The sequence below is a fragment of the Euleptes europaea genome, chromosome 11 (assembly GCF_029931775.1).
Source record: "Euleptes europaea isolate rEulEur1 chromosome 11, rEulEur1.hap1, whole genome shotgun sequence".
NCBI lineage: Eukaryota > Metazoa > Chordata > Lepidosauria > Squamata > Sphaerodactylidae > Euleptes > Euleptes europaea.
Genome location: NC_079322.1, coordinates 31843928 through 31865292, shown reverse-complemented (window position 1 = coordinate 31865292; position 21365 = coordinate 31843928). Strand labels below are relative to the sequence as shown.

Sequence of the window (21365 nt, the reverse complement as noted above, 5' to 3'; positions counted from 1 at the left end):
TACACATCAGGATACTGCTTTTCTTGCAAGACAAACTGCTTCCTAATGGATACCGCACACAAAAAAAGTGGAGTGCAGTATTAGAGCAGGGAACTGTTAAAACACAACCGGTTCAAGAGAAGCCCTCTCATGCAGAATCCTGAGCATTTGCCAGTGGTATGCTGAAGTATTTTAAAAAAGCAATGACAACAAATTTTGCTCAAAATAATTTGGATATAACAACCAATGTTGGAAAGGGGAGTAGCCTGCAGAGTTTATTTTTTCCATGCTGATTTTTGGAAATGTTTCCTTTGGTCTTAGACCATCCACTTAGTGTTTGAGGCACAGAAAAAATACTGGGAATGCTTTTTTAAAAAGGCATGTTGAACTACCGGTACTTTAAAAAGTACAGAATCACCCTAAGCAGATGTATAACAGGTGAGGCACAATACAAGAAATATCACTTACAGTAAGAAAAGTCACCTTAAACAGTCTAGGTGACTAAGCACACATTACAAATACTATTGTTAAAAAATCTGTCTTAAGGGGAGGGGTCTAAAAGCAAGATCTCTCCCTGGGAAAGAAAACTACATAGACTGAGAAGGATTCTAGAAAGCTACCAAGAAATTTACTGGTTTGCTGGCTTAAAGGAAGCCATCTATTCTACTACATACAGTTAACATTCAGTTACCAAAGCTCTTGACAAAAGGAGCTTCACAAACAAAATAAAAAGGCAACCTGAGTCTGTTAATTGATACAATCATGGAAGAGGTCTAAGACCATACAGGTACACAAAGGCTTTTTAAAAAAAAATCTTCCTGAAGAACAATGTACTGTTTTAACAATGATGGAAGAAAAACCCCACCAATGACAGCCAATCTTTGGCTTGTTAACCCGTAAGATCACTTTATATACACATGAGAAAGGTACATCCACCACTGTCAGCACCTGCCCAACTCAACACGATAATCATTAGTGGTTTTCTGTACCTATCTTCTCCAACTCATCGCTTGAAAAGTAAGCCTGAGGAACAGTCGGGGATAAAGATTCTTCTCCCCCCTCCCCCCCAATAATACAATAGTGTGCTTCTTTTCGAGCTACACTGCTAATGTGAAGCAGTAGGTGGAAGTCCCACAAATAGCCCAATATAAGCAGCCTCTGGTAATGAACATCCTCATACTGCCGGTTGAGCCACAACCAACAGAAAATAACTCGTTCTAAATCCCTTCAGTCTTAAAAAATGTTGGAGAATATTGTATCCTGTGATGAAGTCTCACTTGTAAAGGAAAATTCTGACCCCAGGCATATTGGGTCTTCCTGCATGCATCCAATTAAAAAAAAAACTCTTTAAGTAGATATGAACAAAACCAGCTATTTTTCTCTTGAAGAGAAGAAACCTGTAGCTGTAAGAACTCTGCAGCTACTAAAAAATATGTTCACTGAGTAAGCCAATATGTCATAATACTGAAAGAGAGATGAAAAAATTGTATAATTCCCAGAGAACATCACTTCATGAAGGATTATCAGTAAATTTGCCTGAGATTTCCAAAATTTCTTTTATTTACACTTTTGGTATGGCCAGCCAAATATTTTTAGGGAAAGGCAGCCACATGTAAAGTCATCAAGTTTAAATATATTTAAATTGTGTATCTACTGGGGGAAAAACATATTATGCTACTTATAGTCAATCCCTTTTCTCCTCATGTTGAAAAACCACTTTCTTCTATGACTTTAATGCTAAATTTGAGGTAGATGTTTTGCTTCTTCTCCAAAGTGAGGTAGAACTTTACATATACTTTGTTCAAGCATCCTGTACCACAGCAAACCGGGTTCTGCTGGTTTCCCAAGGACTCTAGGATCAGAAACAGTGTTTGTCTAACGCAAGTACCAGTGTTTTACTTTTAAACACAGCTCCAAATTCTGTGTGTCTAAACTTTTTAAAAAAGAAATACCCTATTACCTTTTGGCACTATTTGGATATACTCACTTTAAAAACAAAACACAAAATGCTTTGGCACTTTTTAATTTAAACCAGAACTCAACACAGGAAGGAAATCTTCTGATCTTCAAAAGAAATCAGAGGTATGGCTAAATCAAGCAGAAACCTCTCTTCAATAAATTAATTTTGGCTTAACTAACTAAAAGAGACTGCACCAATCTCATGCAATTCCAGCAGAATGCCATAAAGGAAGTGCCTTCCTTGCTCTCAAATCTGATTAAGTTCAAGTTATTATTTATCGGATATTTCAGGTCCCCACCACAATGTGTCCTTGAAGGTTTCCCCAAAAAAGTTATACTCCAGGGTAGTGAGTTTATAACCTGAAGGTGCTGCAATTTAGCTTCCTTTTGGGCCCTCAGCAAAAACAAAAATTGGGAAAAAAACTTTGGTTAGCAGACTATTTGGTAGTAACAAGACTGGATTTATATAACTGAAAGAACAGTGTGACTTTGATGGAGAACATTTGGGGCAGAGCAAAAATAAAGGACAGTTTATAATACAGCTCAGATTTCTTTGCAAGTATTTAGTGCACAATTGGCTGTCTTCCCCTATTTAGAAAGGGGTAAAGAGTGACCTCGCCTTTTTCTCAAATCAGGTTTACTTGCTTAGACTATATTAGACAGCTTAAGAAAAACAAGCACAAGTTAGTAGCTCGTCTGTAGACCTGTGTGCTTCCATCCTTTTTGGTAGCTTGGTTTTGTGTTCAATGACCCGCTAAGCCCCCTCAAAGATGCAAACAGATGGACTTGAAACCTGTCAGTCCTAGACCCAATGAAAACCAAGCCCCTACGGGACACACATTGTGTTGGCATTATATTTTCCCTGTATTATTACACAGCTTAGATTCATAGTTTTATAAACCCTCCCAAGTCAAAAGCCCCATTAAGACTTCAAGTGGGATCAAGCGTGCTTTGCACTACTTATGGCAGGAACTGTACAGGAGTCATTCTGGATAGCCAAAACAGCAGCATTTAAAAATAAAAGCTTTATAATATGAAAGTTGAAAATACTTATCAGGCTTTTTTTCTTGCTTTGTGCCAAAAAGACAGCAGCTAGAGGTTAACAGCATGGCTATGGAAGGGTGGGGGGGACGACAACATTCCTTTCTAACAAGTACAGAGATTTCTGGCTTCTCCAAGCTTGTATACCAAATACAGGAACAAAGACATTAAATTCAACAGAATTCTACTAGCCAGTGGTTTTCCACTACATGATGGGATGGCACAGAGGGAATTTTTATTCAACAAAAATATACTAGAAATCATTTGTTTTAAGACAAGCCCATAAGAAAATAAGTAGGGTGACATCAATAGAAGAGGCAGCCTAGCCTCTGCCTTACAATACACACAAGAAAGGCCTGCCAACTCTAAAATTAAAGCTTTTTAACCAATTATCTTTGGTAGCTAGAACTGAAAGTCGAACCTTATTTCTCCTTACCAAGTTCACAAGTAAAATGCTCCAACTTGAAGAACCCAGGGTGCCTTCCAATGTTACATGATGCTCTCATACTAAGCATGGGGGAACGAAGGTGGGAACACTCTTGTCTCCAGTGACACACAGGAACTTCATGGAGTTTACAGGCCCCCACCCCTTTCCCAAATCAAACAATAAAAAAGTTAACTTGCAACAAGCATAGTGGTACCTGGCATGAGACAGAACTCACCCCTTTGAGCACAATGGGGCAGGCTCATAAAGGAGTATATTATTTGTACTGGAGAATGTCTAGGTGTGGCCACAGCATCATCAAGAGAATGCTTATATGACCCACCGTTTTTTCTTTAATCAGAGAAGTCACTTTGTACATGATCAACTTCATGGTGTTGAAATATGCTCATCCGTATCCAGCCTACCACCATGCAGAAGGAAAAAAGAAATGAGCTGGAGGACTCTACTTTCAGGTGTGCATTGGCTACACCAAAAAGTTGTCTAATGTAAACTATCTAGGTCTGAGTTTTTTTACTTGAAAAATAACTTCTGCCATAATAATTCTACAAGAAACCTGAAACATTTGTGTGTGAAGAGGAGCTGGCTTGACAAAAACAACAGTCTCTACCAAGCAGATTTAAAACACGGATGAAATACTTAAAGAATATTCAGAATATCACCTGTCTACTCTTCCTTATATCCTCCAGCTGTGTTGGAAGAAGGGTTGCAAGTTTTCTGCTCTCTATTGGCTATGGGCCTATTACACGCCAGAAGTTTCTTTAATAACTAGAAATTAAGTATCTAGGAAAATGTGAAAAGTGCAACTTGAACAAATCCTGATTATACTAGCTCTGACCAAAATTAGTTAAGAGGGCATTTCAGACTTCACATTAAAGCTTCAAAACATCTGTTTAATGCAAGCGGAAACAGAGCAGCAGAACATCAGGGATGAAATCTGATTGTTACACTGGAAATATCAAGATCAAAAATTTCGATTCCCAACCAGGATTGAGAGGAGAAAGAGCAGTGCAGCAGATACAAATCTCCTCCCAGGGTAACCTTGTGTTGGGCCCCAGCACTGCAGTTGCAATCTACCATGCACTTACTTAGGAGTAAGTTCCTACAGAGATCAATGGGACTTCCTTCCAAACAAGCACAGAGGAAAGCAAGATGGTAGGATGCCTATCAGAGAGATCAAAGACTCAACATGAAAGGAATCACATTCCTATAATTTGGTATAAAAACCTGAAATGTGGAGCTTCTTGCAGAACTACAAGAACCCTTGACTTTTTCAGTGCTAAATGCTGTGACTGATATATAAAAAAAGACACTCACTCATTTTGGTTTCAAGAAGCTTGCACCCCCCATTTTACATTACATTCTTTGGTGCTAGAGCCAATGAGGTAGAGTTTTGGTGGCTTTCTTTCCACCCATAATCTCCAGTCCACCAAGAGAAAGCCACGAGGGTGCTCTCGAAAGATGAAGGTCCTACACAGACGTTCCATTCAAAGAGGGAGGGGAGAGGAGAGAGAAAGACTCATAGAAGCAGGAAGCCAACTCAACTAGATGAGTCAATACAATCCATTTTCCTTCATCTGGGACTTGTGAAACACACCCTGAAATGTCCAAATTTGTGCTTCCTGTTACTTGTCTCTGAAAGATTACACACTTCTCTTGATAAAGCTACATTTTAAAAGAAACAAGTTAATTCTTTAATGCAAGCCTCAAAAAAACAATTTACTTCTTCAGAAGAAAAGGAACATTAAGCTAAACTGTTCGGCTCATCGCCTCTCAACATGCATTGCAAATAAAACAGTTAGCCCTGCTCGCTAAACATACACACGTGGCAAGGAAGGGGGGGAAAGGGGGATCTTAAAAAAAACAACACAAAAGGGCTGGGTGGGGGGAAGGAGCTCTAAAACAAGAATTCGGTTTTGACAACCACTAACAGCAGTGCTGCAATCCAAAGAGCTCCTTTTGATGTGAGCCTGGCCTTGATTTGGCGCATCAGAGTTCTTTTGGGCTTCCCCCACTCCCAACACCCATCGTATCAGCAGCAGCTCCCCACGCTGCATCAGAGGTCACTTCTCAATTTCTCAAGTTTGGGAGCAGTTTGTCTAGCATAAAGGAAGAGGGCTGCTCCCCCGCCCCCCCCAAAAGGGAGCCTCAAGGGCCTTCACGCACGAGCAACATTTACCACGCACCCCTTTAGATTAGGGGCCCAAACCACCAAATAAGAAGTTTCGCATATTAAAACATTTGTGCATTTTCTTAACAGTTTTGTTTGTGTTGTGGAGTTACTGCATTTTTCGGGGGGGGGGGGGATATACATGCAAAATAACAAAACACGCACATAACACAAAATAAAGACGACCCTAAGCTTTTCCTGGTGAATCCCATCTGCAAACGAGAGAGATCGACATCTTCTAGAAATGAGACACTATGCTGAACAGTAAGTCAAACGCACTGAGGTATAAAATAAGGAGAACAAGGAAAGAGTTCTCTGCTGCAGCAGCATCTAAAAACACAACCCTTCACCCTCCCGCAACGCTCCCCCCCCACACAGTATCATCAGAACACGAAGTTAAAAGAATCTAAAGCTACTTTTTTTTTCTTCTTTTTAACAATGAGCGCATTGCCCTTCTGGCAGAATCTACAGAATTTACTACACAAACCACCTAAATGTGCACAGAAAAACATGTTTGTGCATGATGCCCCATCCAGGGAAAAAGAGAATAGTTTTATACTGTACTGTGTATACTGTGGAGGTAAAGAACACAAAGATAATGAGGTAGATAAGAAAGTTTATAACATCACAGGCTCACTCCCTGCAGATAAAAAAGGGGAAGTACATTCATCTATAAACAAATTAAAGATGAGGTAGGTTTGAACTAGCGTTGTAATTCTGTGTTCTCTTAAAAGGATTTTTTCCCTGAGACAGTTTCTTCTTAGTACAGATAAACAGAGATCAGAAGATGAGGATTCGATTGTTTCCAAAGTCAACCACAACAACCATGCCATCTGGGGTGACTGCAATCCCTGAAGGACGGTCCATCTGACCAAAGCCACTTCCCTGAGTGCCAAATTTGCATAAAAAACTACCATTCGGCTCAAAGATCTGCACACGATGGTTCCTGGAATCCGCCACAATGATACGGCCTTCCTGGTCTACCGCCACACCTTGTGGCCGCAGAAATTGGCCGTTGCTCGTGCCTTCGGAGCCGAGGAAGCGCGCTGACTGACAGTCGGGATGTATGACCAGGAGACGATGATTGTTGAAATCGGTCACTACCAGATGGCCTTCGTGATTGAACGTCACGCCCCTCGGGGAATCAAAGTGCTTCCAGAGCGCCCCTTCAAAACCATATTTATTCAGAAAAACTCCGTCAGGCCCAAACAACTGAATCCGATGATTTCGTGTGTCAGACACCAGGATTTTGCCCTCGGAGTTTACAGCTACATCCCATGGGTAATTAAACTGACCGTTCTTGGTCCCTTTCTCCCCAAACTTCAGAATGAATTGGCCATCGAAAGTGAAGATCTGGATGCGATGATTGTCTTTGTCTGCCACGACAATCCTCCGGGAGGAGTCACAGGCGACGCCGGCAGGCCGATCGAACTGGCCGGGCCTTGAGCCCAAGGTGCCAAACTTGTGGTGGAAAGCACCGCAGGGCTTAAAGACCTGAATACGGTTGTTGCTGCGATCGGCAACGATGATATAACCTTCCTTATCTACACTAACGCCCCAGGGACGGCACAGCTTGCCATCACTGTCGCCCTCGCTGCCAAAGCAAAGCCCTGGCAGTCCAATGCCAACGTAACTGCGCCCAGATTTGACCATGACTTTGAATGGGCTGTTTTCTATATGCTGGTTGCACATCATGACAGAGATCAGGTGTTCCCCTTCCAGTTGAGGCCTGTAGTTGACAAGATAGGTTCCGTTCTGCTGGTCGCCAATGTCTGCTCCAAAAAGATTTCCATCGGGCCCCATCACCACAACTGAGATCATGTCTCCCCCAGAAAGGCGAGGTTCCCCATCGTGGTCATAACCAATCACTGTGAAAGAGGCCACTTTGCCTTGCAGTGCACGTTTGAGACCTTCACCTGTGGCTTTGGTCAGAGGAGCGAAGGCCCCGCTGCTGACAAACCCCATAGATTTGATGGCCATATACAGCGCCTGATCCGGAGGGGTGAACATGACCCTGTCATCCTCTTGAGGCTGCAAGAAGCCCCGGATGTTCTTCAGCTCCTGCACCTGAGCGAGCATACGGTCTCGAGCCAAGAGGATATCCATGTTCCGGCCTTCCTCTAGAACCTGTTGAACCGCACTGATGGTGTTGTCTAACTTGTTCAAGTTCTGACGTAACTTTTCAACCTGCAGGTAGAGAGACTTGGCTTTCACTTGGCGGATTTTCTCCACCTAAAATGAAGATTTAAAAAACACATGTTTAAACTACAGACTGGAAATCATAGTTACAGCAGAAGCATTATGTTGCTTGTAGGTTAGATGAGGGTGAACTCTGATTCCTAGACCAATGTAATTCAATTGACAGAAGCCCATCTCTTTTGCTCCAAGGAGGTAGGGGAGGGACAGATTGCTCGCCAGGGGGCTCGTAATTTTTCTGTAAATGTAAAGTTATTAAATTAAGATTTAGAACAAAGGAACTATTTTTTCTTTATTTGATTGATGGTACAACTTATTGTAGATACAACGAGAAAGGGAAAAAGGGGACCACATGGGCACTGTACAGTTACAGTACCTTTAAATCCAGTAGGTTTACTTGGAACCTTACCTGGGGCCAAGAGTTAGCTGCATGATCTTCCATGCAAGTGGCACGAGGAGTTAGAAAGCTGGACTTTGAACACAGACCATATATAAGCTATGGCCTTTTTACTCCCTGCCTCCCTCCAAGCAGTATGTGTAGCTCTCCTTCCCTTCCATCCCTGTGAGAGGAGCTAGGCTGATACAGGATGACTGAAGATCATCCAGCAAAGCTTCATTCCCTACGCCAGTCCTCTGTCTTTCAGCCGAGATCTAGATTATCTCATTGGCTAAACTACATTCCAATTTTCAACTATGATCCTACTATCAAGACACAGCCTTCAGAATGTACTTCAGGAAAAGGAGAAAATCACCCTGAAGTGAGGTAACATTTAGAAAAATTTAGCTCTGCCTTACTAGGCCATCATAAAATACACCTGGACACAAAATCCAGTTTCGTCTGGATTAGGACTTCCACTTCCTAGTTACGCAAGAAGCCCAGATTATATGTTGTCTGGAATCTGGAGAAGCATGTTGCGAACGCCATCACCTTGCCTGAAGCAAGAATTCCTAATGCTTAGGTTTTCTAACATTCTGAAGGACTTTCCATCTAAATTCTTCTTATTTTATCCAAAGACTCACAACTCTGTGAACAATCTACTTTCAGATTTAAAATCTCAGACAGAGACACTGCTTCTCAACAGAGAATTACCTCGTTTGTACTGTGCTTATACAGACAACTCTAAGCATATGTTCGTCATGACAGGATACCCTAGTAGGTGGCCTTGGTTTGTTGGCCAGATAAGGTACCCCCTCATAGTACAGATATTACATTAATGTTCTGGTTGTACCCAGAAGTGATGTCACTGCATCTAGGAATTCCCCAATCTCTGTGGTAGGAATGAAAGATTTGGGAAATTCCTAGAGTTTCATGACATCACTTCTGGGAAAAACTGGAAGTGACATTTAAGACCTTGCTTCCCAACCCCCCCATTTTTGCTTCTACTGGAGCGAAGAACAGTGGCCAGATGCTGGAGCCAAGAGACTGCCAGCCGTGCCAGGCAATGGGATAAGCCTGTATTTTGTGCAGCAATTAAACTCATCAGAAAGTCTCCCTGATATTTTAAAGAATTACCTTCCACAGCAGCTCACACTCCCTTTCTTCCAGGGCCTTCTTGTGTCTAGAGGTCACAGCCTTCACTTCAGATTGTACCATCTTTGCCTTCATCTCAACTTGCTCTGCTACTGCTTGGGCTTGCTCAATACTCAGCTGCAACGGAAAGGACAAGGAGGCTGCTTCATCAAAGTCATAAAAAATCAGCGCATGGGTCATTTCTTACGCAACCCCAGTTATTCCAGAGTTGTAGCGCAGAACGATTAACATTCTTAACATCAACATGGGACAACAGCCCAAGGCAGAACATCTGAAAAACTTCGGCACCTTAATTACCAGCTTTGGAAGGAAGAATTAGGAGGTTCTACACAGGATGTAAAAGCATGAATAGCCCTGAATAGTCCTGGCACTGGGTGCTCTTGGATAATTCATTGGCCTAGTTTTCCTGATCTTCTAGATTTGGTGGTGGTTGTTTTTAATAAACTCTTGTGCCAGCAGATGGAGCTAGCTATTCAGATGGAGAAGGGAAAAGAGAGGAACTTTTTTTCAGTTTCAGAATCCTTTGACATGTACAACATTTCAAGCTGTCAATAGGGCAATGTTCATAATCCTGAAGGAAATGCCTTTCAAGCTCTAGGCTCCAGAATACCAGTAATAGCAAATGGACCCCCCCAAAAAAATTATGACTTGACAGGCAAAGTCTGGGTGCAACAGCTGAGATCTAAAATCTCCATCAAGCTCTCTATTTCAAGGCGAGACAGATCTATTTCACTAGTTCAATGGCATCTGTCCACAGAAAATGATGAATTTAGATAAATGTGGTCCACAGAGAAATCTTTTCCTCCCCCACCGCACACTTCAAAGATTTACAGATTTGTGATTATGTTGTACTGGTTCAGAGATCCAATACTACGGTTTTAAAAAAAAAAATCCACACCACATTGTTCCTTTTAGCCAGAAATAACAGCAAACTGATTGATCTAGTGATGTGATCTGTAATATGGAGGTTTGTAGGCTGGAAAAGGGAAGAATCTGAACCATAGCTCACAGGTTCTGAAAATTGAAATATGATGGTTAAAAATATCTCACTGGTTTTATTCCTTGGCAGTGCCATATCAAATACGTCAGTCTAGCAAAATCCAACTTTTCCAACACTCCATGGTATAAAAATTTTATATAAATGTAGGAGTAAAACATCATAGAGTTTAACACTGACATATCTTTGGGGAACAATCTTGAAATGGCTTGGGGAAAAGAATGATTCTAAAAGATTCTTCTTGCCCAAGTCTGTACACTGCAAGAGGTTAGATACAGGCAAGAAAGGACTTGCAAGGGGAGTAACCCCAATTCCCCTCTCCTTCATTTTCTCCCCTCTCACCCCACCCTCTTCTCTCTTTCCAACAGTTTGTCTGTCTCTCTCCCTCCCCCTTCTCTTGTCAGCACAGTCTCTCTCTCTCTCTCTAGCATCTCTTGTGCTTCTTCAGCCTACTCTTGAGCTTACCAGGGTTGCTAGGCAGCCCCTGTAATGGAGGCTGAAATCTTGTGACATCATGTCACAGGATCTCTTCATAAAAAAAACACTTATGTCCCCCCTCGCCTTAATTTTTTCCCCATTTTCAGACTTTCCTGTAAACCTGGGGATTGGGAGTTCACAGAAAAATGTTTTCTCTTTCCATTACCCCAATTTGTGGATTTAAGTATCCACAGATTGGGCCATGTTGAGAATTAGATATTCTGATTTGTCGGTTCTGTGCAAAGAACAGCATTCACCTTCATCTCTGTTCATATGGTAGGCTATAAATGAATGTGCTGTTTATAAATGCTCAAGTCCATCCAATGTTATATCCTGTTTAAATAAGAGGTCAACTTTATTTTTATGATAATGACAACATGCCCAGTTCTGCAATGGAGGATGCAGTTAATACGGGCCAGTTCACATATACTGCTACTATAGCTTGGATCATAAGAGCAATTATTGCATAATAACTGCATAATTATTGCATTAACTATGGCATAATCAATGCTCAGACAGTAGCTACAAATGCAGTTGATGATGTACAACAGCCATAGTATGGACAGTATCTATGCGCTTACAGCCCATTTACCTGAATGGCCTGGCGTCCTTGTTGAGCATCTGCTAGTAGCTGAATGGTAAGTGTTCTGGAATCCTGCAGGGCATCTTGGAGGTAGATAAAGCTGTGACCCACATGTCGTCCCATGGTGCATTCCCGACAGATGGGGACAGAACAAGTGTCACAGTAGAAATGCAGCACCTTTAAGTGAGAGGAAAGGTAAAACACTATTTAAATGATTGTAACAGATTCCACAACATGCTTTAAAAAATCCTCAGCTATATATAATCTTTTTACAGTTACCACCTGTAAAATGCACTGTGAAACAGTTGGATCCTATGATTACCTTCTGAAGGTGGTGGGCTTGGAGGCGGGGGGATCACTGGATCCAACCCAGCAAGGGCACAAATTCCTATTTTAGGCCAAAAGTATTAATAGAATGCTATCCAAAGGTAGAAAGCAGCATACCTTTTCTGTTCCCCCAATATTATTTTAATCACCTTACCAGAGGTATCTCCAGTAAATTAGAAGTTATCCACTTACAATTTGCAGCCAGTACACAGTGAAAATCTTAAGCACCGTTTCAGTAAAGATTGATTGATTCGCCAGTAGTTCATGAAATTATTTCCACATTCTATCCAGCAGAGGGAAGTAGCGGTAAAGTCACTTAGCAATTCATTCAAAGAAACAGCCAGCTCACATGAGATACCAAAAACTTCTCTACACAATGTACTCAAAATTAAAAGGACCATCCTTGAAGAATTGTATTCTGATTTCATGCCCAACAGTTTTACAATCAACTGCTGTAGAAGCACTAGAAATTTATTCAATAGAATTTAAATCAATGGGGGTTAACAGCCAACCACCTCAAGCCACCAGGCTAATGAGGAAAATGCCACTCCCAAATTTTAAAATAGCGCTTCTTTTGAATCTCTACTTGCTCAAGCGTACTATATCACAGGAGGGGATTTTGTGTGTGTGTGTGTGTGTGTGTCTCTATGAATAATTCAATAAATTCATTCATCACTACTGCACCCAAATTTACAGCTTAACCTCACACTTCCTTTAATCACCAGGAAGAAAACACTGCTAGCAACCTTTGAAAAAACAAAACCAAACTATGAACTGTGGTTGGAACAGAAACTTTAGTTTTATTATATTTGGGCATAGGCAAAATTCAGCACTACTCTTTAGTAAGCACAGAGCTTTCTTTCTTTCCTTTCCTTTCTTTTTTTTTGTTTTGCATCATACAGTTGCATTTGTTCCAGAATGTAAAAAGTAATCATTAAAACGAACCCTGGGATATCAATCATCTTAATAATTATAAAGCACCCGAGCAGAAACCTCAGGCAGGCGGGCCAGCTACTAAGTCACATGAATGCCACAATTCTCCCGTTTGTTAAAAGTACCAGCCCTCCCGCCCAGCCAAAGGGGCCATCTGAAGAGAAAATGGAGTCAATTCGAGCCAGGGTTCCGCTTCCAGCTAAACCTGCTATTAACCCTCTGAAACAGTTAATGCCAGAAGCAAAGCTAGGTCAAGAGGCCAGAGAGCAGCCCTGTCATGCAGATCCAGATGCTACTTTCTGCAAGAATACAAGGCACAGTGTAGGAGTCCGGCAGTCACTCCAGGCACACAAGCCACAAAAGGAGAGGAAGAAGTAATCAAAAACAATTAGCAGATTGTTAAAGAAAGCCTCCAGCCCACTGTGGAATCAAGAAATGCTAGAGAAGTTGCAAGGGGTTTCCAGTGTTTTGTTCAACCGCCCAAAAAAGTGGTGTGTGTTTTTTTAAATTGTAAGGAACTTTATTTTTTCTTCAAAAGAAAGGTCTTCAATACAAAACTGGTTTTTCTAGTCAGATTCAAAGGTTGCAAGAGAGTCTTCACAGACTTATTATCATCAAACGTCTCAAACAATAATTCAGTTCTTTTCTTTTCCTCTCATCTCAGAAAAGTGGCAATGGGTCAAAAGACTGAGATCTTGAGATCCTCCAAAGGAAGAGTAAGGAAGAGCTACCAACTGACAAGCCTGTTTCCCCCCATTTACCAAACTGGCTGTGGAACAGGTTTACTAGTAGTGTATATGTAGTCTAGAATACCACTAAAACAGAAGTCCCCCTTTCTGAGCCTGCGGGTACATTTGGAAGTCTGACGCCTCGTGGTGGGCACAGCAACAAAATGGCTGCCACAAAATGGCTGCCGTAAGAGGCAGAGCCAGTCACAGAATGATTGCCACAGCTTAACTTCAGCAACACAGCGTAGGTCCCTGGTGCTGTGGTGGCAGCTGCTGCCAAAGTAACTTTAAAAAAAATCTGCACAGCCAATCAAATCTCTGATGGCCAATCAGAAGCATGCTGGGGAAAAGCCCTACCCGCTTCCTAAAAATACTTGGCGGGTGCCAGAAAAGGTGTCAGTGGATGCCATGGTACCCATGGGCACCGCAAAGGGGACCCCTGCACTGAAACATTTTAACCAACTCTCCCCTGCAGAGGATGTAATATATGTCTCCCTTACAGAAGGGCAACCTCCTCCCAATCCCATCACTTGGTTGGGTACTGCCAATCTCTTCCTCATTTCCTATGCTACAACGCAGTGACAGTCACCATCTGCTCCTAAGTGTCCTGAATATTTGGCTTTCCTTCATCCTTACCTGCAACCCATTGTGTTGTATCCATACTAAACTGTAAATTTCCACTGTCCCCTTTTTAGCCACGCAGGACCCTTTTGTTGTTTTTCAGGATCCCCCATCCCCCAGGAGCAGCATTTTGTGGACAGTGGTGGGCTGGAGAGGGAGGCAGGAAAGTTCTGTTCTGCCATTGGAAAATTAAGTCTAGGTTCAACCCACTGTCTGAACTGAGCCCGTTCCCCAAACAATAGTCTCCAAGATCTAGAGTGAGACGCAGGAATACACTGTCCTAAATTTAGTTTAGCATAAACTGTAGCTTGCTGTGATGTTCACAATGGCACGGTACAGGTTGTTTTTGGCCTCCAAACTGCAAATGGAAACCCACTTCAAACTATGGTTTCCTATTCTGGTGTGGGGAACCAGTGCCAACTTCAGTCTGCCAGTCTGGGCATGATGATAAACTATGGGTTGAATCCAACCAACTTTTCTGCTGGTGAACAAGGAAAGGAGGATCACCTTTGACCACCCAAAACAGTTATGCTGAGAATCTTGGGGCCTACATGTACAGAAGCCATGTGGGACAAGGACACTAGGAGAGAGTGGAATTGGGTGAGATTGAATGAAAAAAGCTGGCTGGATCCAACCCTACGGTTTGCGTGAAAGGGGTGAAGGAAAAACAAAAGCCTGCAGCCCCTTTCAAATATGTAGCATGGTTTGCAGGATTCATTTGAACCAAGCCTAAGAGATAATTCCCACGCAAATTCCTAGTACATATCTCTTCCACTGCTAAGAAACACACCCAACTAGTCAGTACATGGGGGGGGGGGGGTTGACAAGGGATATATAGTCCCATCCATTAATGATTTTCCTTAGGCTTCCAGAAGAGAGGAAAAGATCACCTTATCCTTCTCATTTACACCTCTGCCTTTCTATGCAAATGAAGTAGATCGTGTCACCCCCCCCCCAAAAAAAAATTCTTTTTATTGCATAGAGCTAGGGGATCCAGCCCTTCAAAGGCAGTACTACTGAAAATAATTTGTACATTTTATTCATCCCTACATCTGAGCCACCACCTATTCACACAGTAGTTAAATATCCTACAATTAGGGCTGCCAATCTGCTGGTGGTGCCTGGAGATCTCATGGAATTATAATTGATCTCCAGACAACAGCGATCAAGTCCCCTGGAGGAAATGTTTGGAGGGTGGACTTTAATGGCATTATACCCCACAGAGGTCTCTCCTCTCACCAAACTCCAGGCTCCACACTCAAATCTCTAGGAATTTCCAGGAATTGGTAACCCTACTTACAATAGCTCCCTATTACATGTAATGTGTGAATCTTGCTGCATTTTTACAATTTCTAGTTCATCTTTCCTTCCTCTCACACACACAGTTATCAGAAATATTAATTCCTAAAACTAAGTTAATAGAGTAATTAAACTGGGGGCCAGGGAAGATGTGTGGGGAGGAGAAATCCTAGTCTCCCCACCACAATGCCCCCCCATTTCTTCCCTCTTGCTCTATTTTCTGCTTGCTCAAACTGCTTCCCTCCCTTTCTCTCCAACTTCATTCCATACCTCCTCCACATGCCTGTTTTTCTTTTCCCCTGTTATCTGCCCTCAGGACTTTTTTTTTTGTCCCCTTGTCCAACCACCGGCTCCGTTTCCTCATCTCCATTTTCTTTCCTTTTGCTCCGGTTTCCCTTTCCTTTCATGGATCTTCTTCCTTCTCCCCTCCTCCTCTTCCCCTCCCCACCCATTTTTCACTCACAGCCATTTGCCCCTCTCACTCTCTTCCTCCTCCTATCCCCGACAGTGCCTCCTTCTTGAGAAAATTCTGGTTGACTCCCTCCTCCTTCCTATCTCCACTTCTTTTCCCCACCATGCTTCCCCCCTACCCCAAACCGCCACTCTCCTGTTCTCTTTTTTCTTCCCAAACCTAGCACCCCAGGAATTGCTTTTACTGTTTTTGAGAGAGGGAGAGTTATCCCCCCCTTAAAATATATGACGCTGCCTAATACTGAATCAGATCATTGATCCATCCAAGTCAGTACTCTCTACTCAGCCTCTCTACCCCAGGATCTCAGGCGGAAGTCTTTCACAGCACCTTCCACCCAATCTTTTTAGTTGGAGAATGCCAAAGATTGAAGCTGGGATCTTCTGCATGCCAAGCAGATGCTCTACCCCTAATCTGTTTCAAGTTTGCCAAAGGATGGCTGCAAAGGTGAGTTTGTTTCCTCCTTGCAGCCACTTTTGGGGACTGAAGAGCTCCAGATGGGACCTGTTGCACAGGGTGGATGTGCAGGGAGTCCTGAGAGAGGGAAAATTCCCGATCCCTGCCCCCTTTCTCTTCCCCCCTCCAACTTTCACCATTTCCTCCTCTCCCTTTGGCCAATTGTGCTATTTTTAATATGCCCAGATGCATTGTGTTGAAATGTTTTTGGAAGCATTAGGTGTTTGTTTGTTTTTTATTTCCCCACTTTTTTTTAGCTTTTCATAGAAACTGCGGAGTTCTCTTCTAGATTTGTAGAAACATCCCCCTTATCTGTTCATGTCCTCATTGTGCAGTTTCAATCCACACTCTGGGGGCATATTCAGAATTAGATTTAAAAAAGAATTTACTTTTGTCTACAGGTTTTAGTTTTTAAAAACAAAATGGAAAGTTGTACCTACTCCTTCCATTTTCAGGGTGTTAGCTTCAACAAGAAAATAACTGCCACAAAGATCTATAAACAAAAGCCTATGCAACATACCGACCGTGGACTAACAATGCAACTTATATTTTGGAAGAGAACAGAAAAGGAGGGTGTTTCTTAGGAATATTACAGATCCTAACTAGGAAGGCCCATGTTAATGCAACCTTGTTCCCCATCCCAAGGGATCTGAATAAGTGCGAGCAAGCTAGGACTGCCCCCTCACCTGTGCAGTCAGATACACCTTTCCATTCCTATTTAGCATATTTGAGAGAGCATCCAGAAGGTAGATGTCCAACAGTGGCAACACCTTAGGATAGGCAAAGCACGCAGCACCTCTTTGAAGGAGCTCTCTATCAGAGCAAAACTATTTATTCTTTTTTAAAAAAATTCAACACAATATAAAACATGCAACAACAAAAAACATGTAAACTACACCACACAATTCTATCTGTCAGTGCAAGTCTTGGACAAGTTACTGTTTGTGAATAGTGGGAATGGATATGAACCTTCTAACCTAGACTAATATAAAACCATTAAATACTTGCAAGGCATAATATTAATAAATTAACACCTTATTATCCTACTATAGGCGTATATGTTAATTTTACCTAGGAGATTACACTTTCATGAGCAAAACTATTCGGTGTTGCTCAAAGAAGTGGAGGCACTATGGCTCAGTGGTAGAGCCTCTGCTTGGCATGCAGAAGGTCCCAGGTTCAATCCCAGCATCTCCAGTTAAAGGGACTAGGCAAGCAGGTGATGTGAAAGACCTCTAGCTGAGACCCTGGAGAGCCGCTGCCAGTCTGAGTAGACAATACCAACTTTGATGGACCAAGGGTCTGATTCAGTAGAAGGCAGCTTCCTGTGTCCTGTGTTCAAGTGAGAGGCATAGCTCAAACAACAGCTAACATCACACATCAGAAAATATCAACTCTTGTAATTATGTAAATCCACAGGGCTTAGATAACATTAAGCTTAATGTCACGATTTCTATCTAGGGCAAGAGAGATAGGGACAAAAGTTTGGGAGAAGTCTCCTGACCTCTAGTCTAATGAGGAGTACAAAATTACTTTCTGACATATAGCCACATGTTCATCCACCTGCAGTGCAGATGCATTAACAGAAAAACCCTTCTCTAGCAAGACCTAACTGAGAATGTCCTGCAGGACACAAAAGGTGAGGGTGGGATCCAATGAAGGCCTACGAAACCATAGAGGGGATTCCAGGTGCAAAACCCACAAGGGACTTTGCCTATAGGAAATATGAAAGAGGCAAGATAAGTACTTATGTAGACCATCCAAGCATGGTATCTAGTGCTGTAGCTTGTTTCTTTTTAGATCAAATACCCAAAATATAATTGGCGGTCAGGGAAATGCCAACACGTGTGGAACAGAGGCCTCAGAGGGAGAAAGCCCTCCAATCCATTGTATAGAATGTAGAAGAACAACAAAACTATCACAGCCTATACCATGTCAGCTGAACAGCCTTTGTGTCCAGATGTTACTGCTCAATCTCCATCCCACAGATCCATTCTACTAACAGCAGCCTCTTCAACCAAGAGCCTTCTGCATCACGGGAGGCTCCACGCTCTGGGGGAAAGCACCGTGAGTGGAACAGATACCTGGTGCAGTTTAACTAGAGCCATTCTGAGCCTTGGTGGGGCGTATTCTGTCAGGCCACATTCTGTCTGCGAACAGCGGTTGCACCAATCTTGATGGCACTTAACACACAGAGTCACTCTTAGTTCGAGTCAACTGACTGGAAGCACAGCTTCCTTTCAGGAAGCCCTGGCCTCAGATCACAGTAACCAACAGTGCACTTGACAGACTGCCCTATGAGGAGCAATTAAAACGCTTAGGGCTGTTTAGCGTGGAAAGAAAACGGTTAAGGGGAGACATGATAGAGGTCTATAAAATTATGCATGTTATGGAGATAGTGGACAGGGAGAAGATTTTCTCCCTCTCTCATAATACTAGAACGCGGGGTCATCTGTTGGAGGATGAGAGAATCAAAACTGATAAAAGGAAGTGTTTCTTCACACAACGCATAATTAAATTGTGGAACTCCCTGCCCCAGGATGTGGTGATGGCTGCCAACTTGGAAGGCTTTAAGAGGAGAGTGGACATGTTCATGGAGGAGAGGGGTATTCATGGCTACTGGTAAAAATGGATACTAGTCATGATGCTTACCTATTCTCTCCAGGATCAGAGGAGCATGCCTGATATATTAGGTGCTGTGGAACACAGGCAGGATGGTGCTGCTGCAGTTGTCTTGTTTGTGGGCTTCCTAGAGGCACCTGGTTGGGCTGTTCATTGTGTGAACAGACTGCTGGACTTATTTAACAGGGCTTTTAAAAGTTTCCATTCAATAAATTCTCCTTTCCCCCTGTACCATTAGCGTTTGGCCTTGCTTTCCTTGTGAAGACACGTTGCACAGATTGCTACCGCAGCAGCTGGACAAATTGCTACAGCCATCCACTACTCACCTCCTCTCTCCCACAAACAACAAATTACAAAGTTTAACCAACAGTGGAGGTTTGCAAAAGTAGAAGGACTAGTTCTTCAGATTGTAAGCTAGAAGCCCAAACAGTTGAGACATTTGCCTTATCTGATCAGAACTCCCTAGCATCTTTAAAAGTTATATTTCAGGTGTGATTTGGATCAGGACCACACAAAGAGGGGGCTTAATCCTTTTACCTCTGCATGATTTCACTAGAAAAACTGCTCTCCCTGTATTGTTTAGAAGGGCAGGGGGACAGTCAAGCAAAGGACAGGAGCTCCTTTTCTTCTTCCAACACTAACAAGAAGGCTGGGGGGTCATGATGGTGGTTTCCATAGGCAAAACTACTCAGAAGGAATAACCCCTCCAACCCCTTACCATGCATCCCTGATCCACATTTGGGGGGAGGGTGTCCACAGACCTAAAAATAGCTGTCAGATACTGGGACATGGCCAATCTCTGTCTTTAATTTGACCTTAGGGCAACCAAACCAAGTTGGGTTGCCTGACTGATATCCTCCCAATTTTAATTCTGAAACAACACTAATTAATTCCATAGACAACATGCTAGCTCCATCCATGCATAATTCAAGATTCATATTATAGACCCGTGTTGGTGAACCTATGGCACGCGTGCCGCAGCCGGCACATTGAGCCCTCTCTGTGGGCACGTGCAGACCCGTCGTGTCTTCATAGGGCTGTGCCGTGTTGCCATGGTGAGGGCGCTGAGGGTGGTGCTCCTTCTCTCCAAGCCCATGTTCCCCAAGCCGCGCTGGCGCCCTCCCTCTCTCTCAGCTGAGCTCAGGCAGCTCAGCTGTTTGTCAGGGCCCCGCCCGTCTTCAGTTTGGACGGGGGAGGCTGTGGTCCCCTTGCCACGCCCCCCCCCAGCTGAGCTGCGGGGGCCCCACCCGTCTTCAGTTTGTCTGGGGCCCCGCCCGTCTAAAAAAGCATTTAGAAAATTCTACAACATTTGCAGACAATCCTACAAGCCATCAGGAAATCTACAAGGAATTTTCTAGCATTGTAGCAGCTGCAAAGGTGAATTTCAGTAACAGATTTTTACAGTTCCGTAAGATGAGAGACAACCCTGTGTTTTCTTACTTCTCCAGATAAAGCCAAATTTGAAGAACTTGATCTTTCCTGCCTACACTGATTTAGAAAATCTGGAAATGGAGCTAATAGAATTTCAAGAAAGCTCTATCTGGAAAAATAAATTCTATGACCTGCATGAATCACTTGAGAAGATAGAAGGGATGACAAAGGACAGCACAGTTAGTTCTGAAAATGAAATCCTTAAAGTGTGGAATTCTCTGCCAAATAATTTTAAGTCAATGAAAGCACTTGGGATTGCTTTCCTTACTTCGTTTGGATCATCTTATGCTTGTGAGCAGCTGTTTTCAGCTTTGATTATATCAAATCTGACACCAGAAACAGGCTAACAGATGACCTGAGTGCTGCATGTGTTGCTCTCAAACTTACAAAGTATGAGCCAAGGGTAGACAAATTATCAGCATGCACACAACAGCAAAAATCACATTAATTGTTCAAAAGATTTGACGATGTCCTCAAAGATGTCACAAAAATAGTGAATTACATCATGGCTCGTGCTCTGAATTGTTGACAGTTTCAAGCACTTCTTGAGGAGGTTCAGGCACAGTATAATTGTTTACTTTTGTACAATAATGTGCGGTGGCTGAGCAGAGGACGAGTCCTGGAGAGATGCATGCCAAATGCAAACTTTTACCTTTCAATAAAAAGTTGTTTGTATCATTGAAAGCTCTGTATCATTGAAAGCTCTGTTATTGTGTTTTTCTTTTAACGCAAAATATGTGAATGTATGAGTTGTTTTTTCTAAACTAAAACCTCAGTATTCAGGTTAAATTGCCGTATTGGCACTTGGTGATAAATAAGTGGGTTTTGGGTTGCAGTTTGGGCACTCGGTCTCTAAAAGGTTCGCCATCACTGTTATAGACCAATGGCAAACCCACGCATCAATGGTCAAGTTACCATCTAACCCCACCAAATCAGGGAGGAGGGGCCTACAGAGATTTAAAGCAGCATGGATGGTTAGGGCTGAACCCGTTCTTCACCCATACTTCCCCCCGCCCACAACAAAATCACTTATCCCTAGCCAGTCTGGAATTTTTGATGTCTTGGCACGTGATTGGTCAGTAGACTGTATTAATAAATTTACTT

At 42.7% G+C, this 21365-nt stretch overlaps 1 protein-coding gene across 1 annotated transcript in view; it reads right to left on the bottom strand.

Moving 5' to 3' along the window:
- Positions 1–5765: 5765 nt before the first annotated feature.
- TRIM71 (tripartite motif containing 71) overlaps positions 5766–21365 on the bottom strand; it is a 49049-nt gene continuing 33449 nt past the window's right edge. The window contains exons 2-4 of the mRNA XM_056857597.1: positions 11385–11552; positions 9301–9435; positions 5766–7823 (exon numbers count right to left, since the gene is read on the bottom strand). Coding sequence (XP_056713575.1) covers positions 6372–7823; positions 9301–9435; positions 11385–11552 — 1755 coding nt within the window. The 3' untranslated portion in view covers positions 5766–6371. The remainder of the gene's footprint in view (positions 7824–9300; positions 9436–11384; positions 11553–21365) is intronic.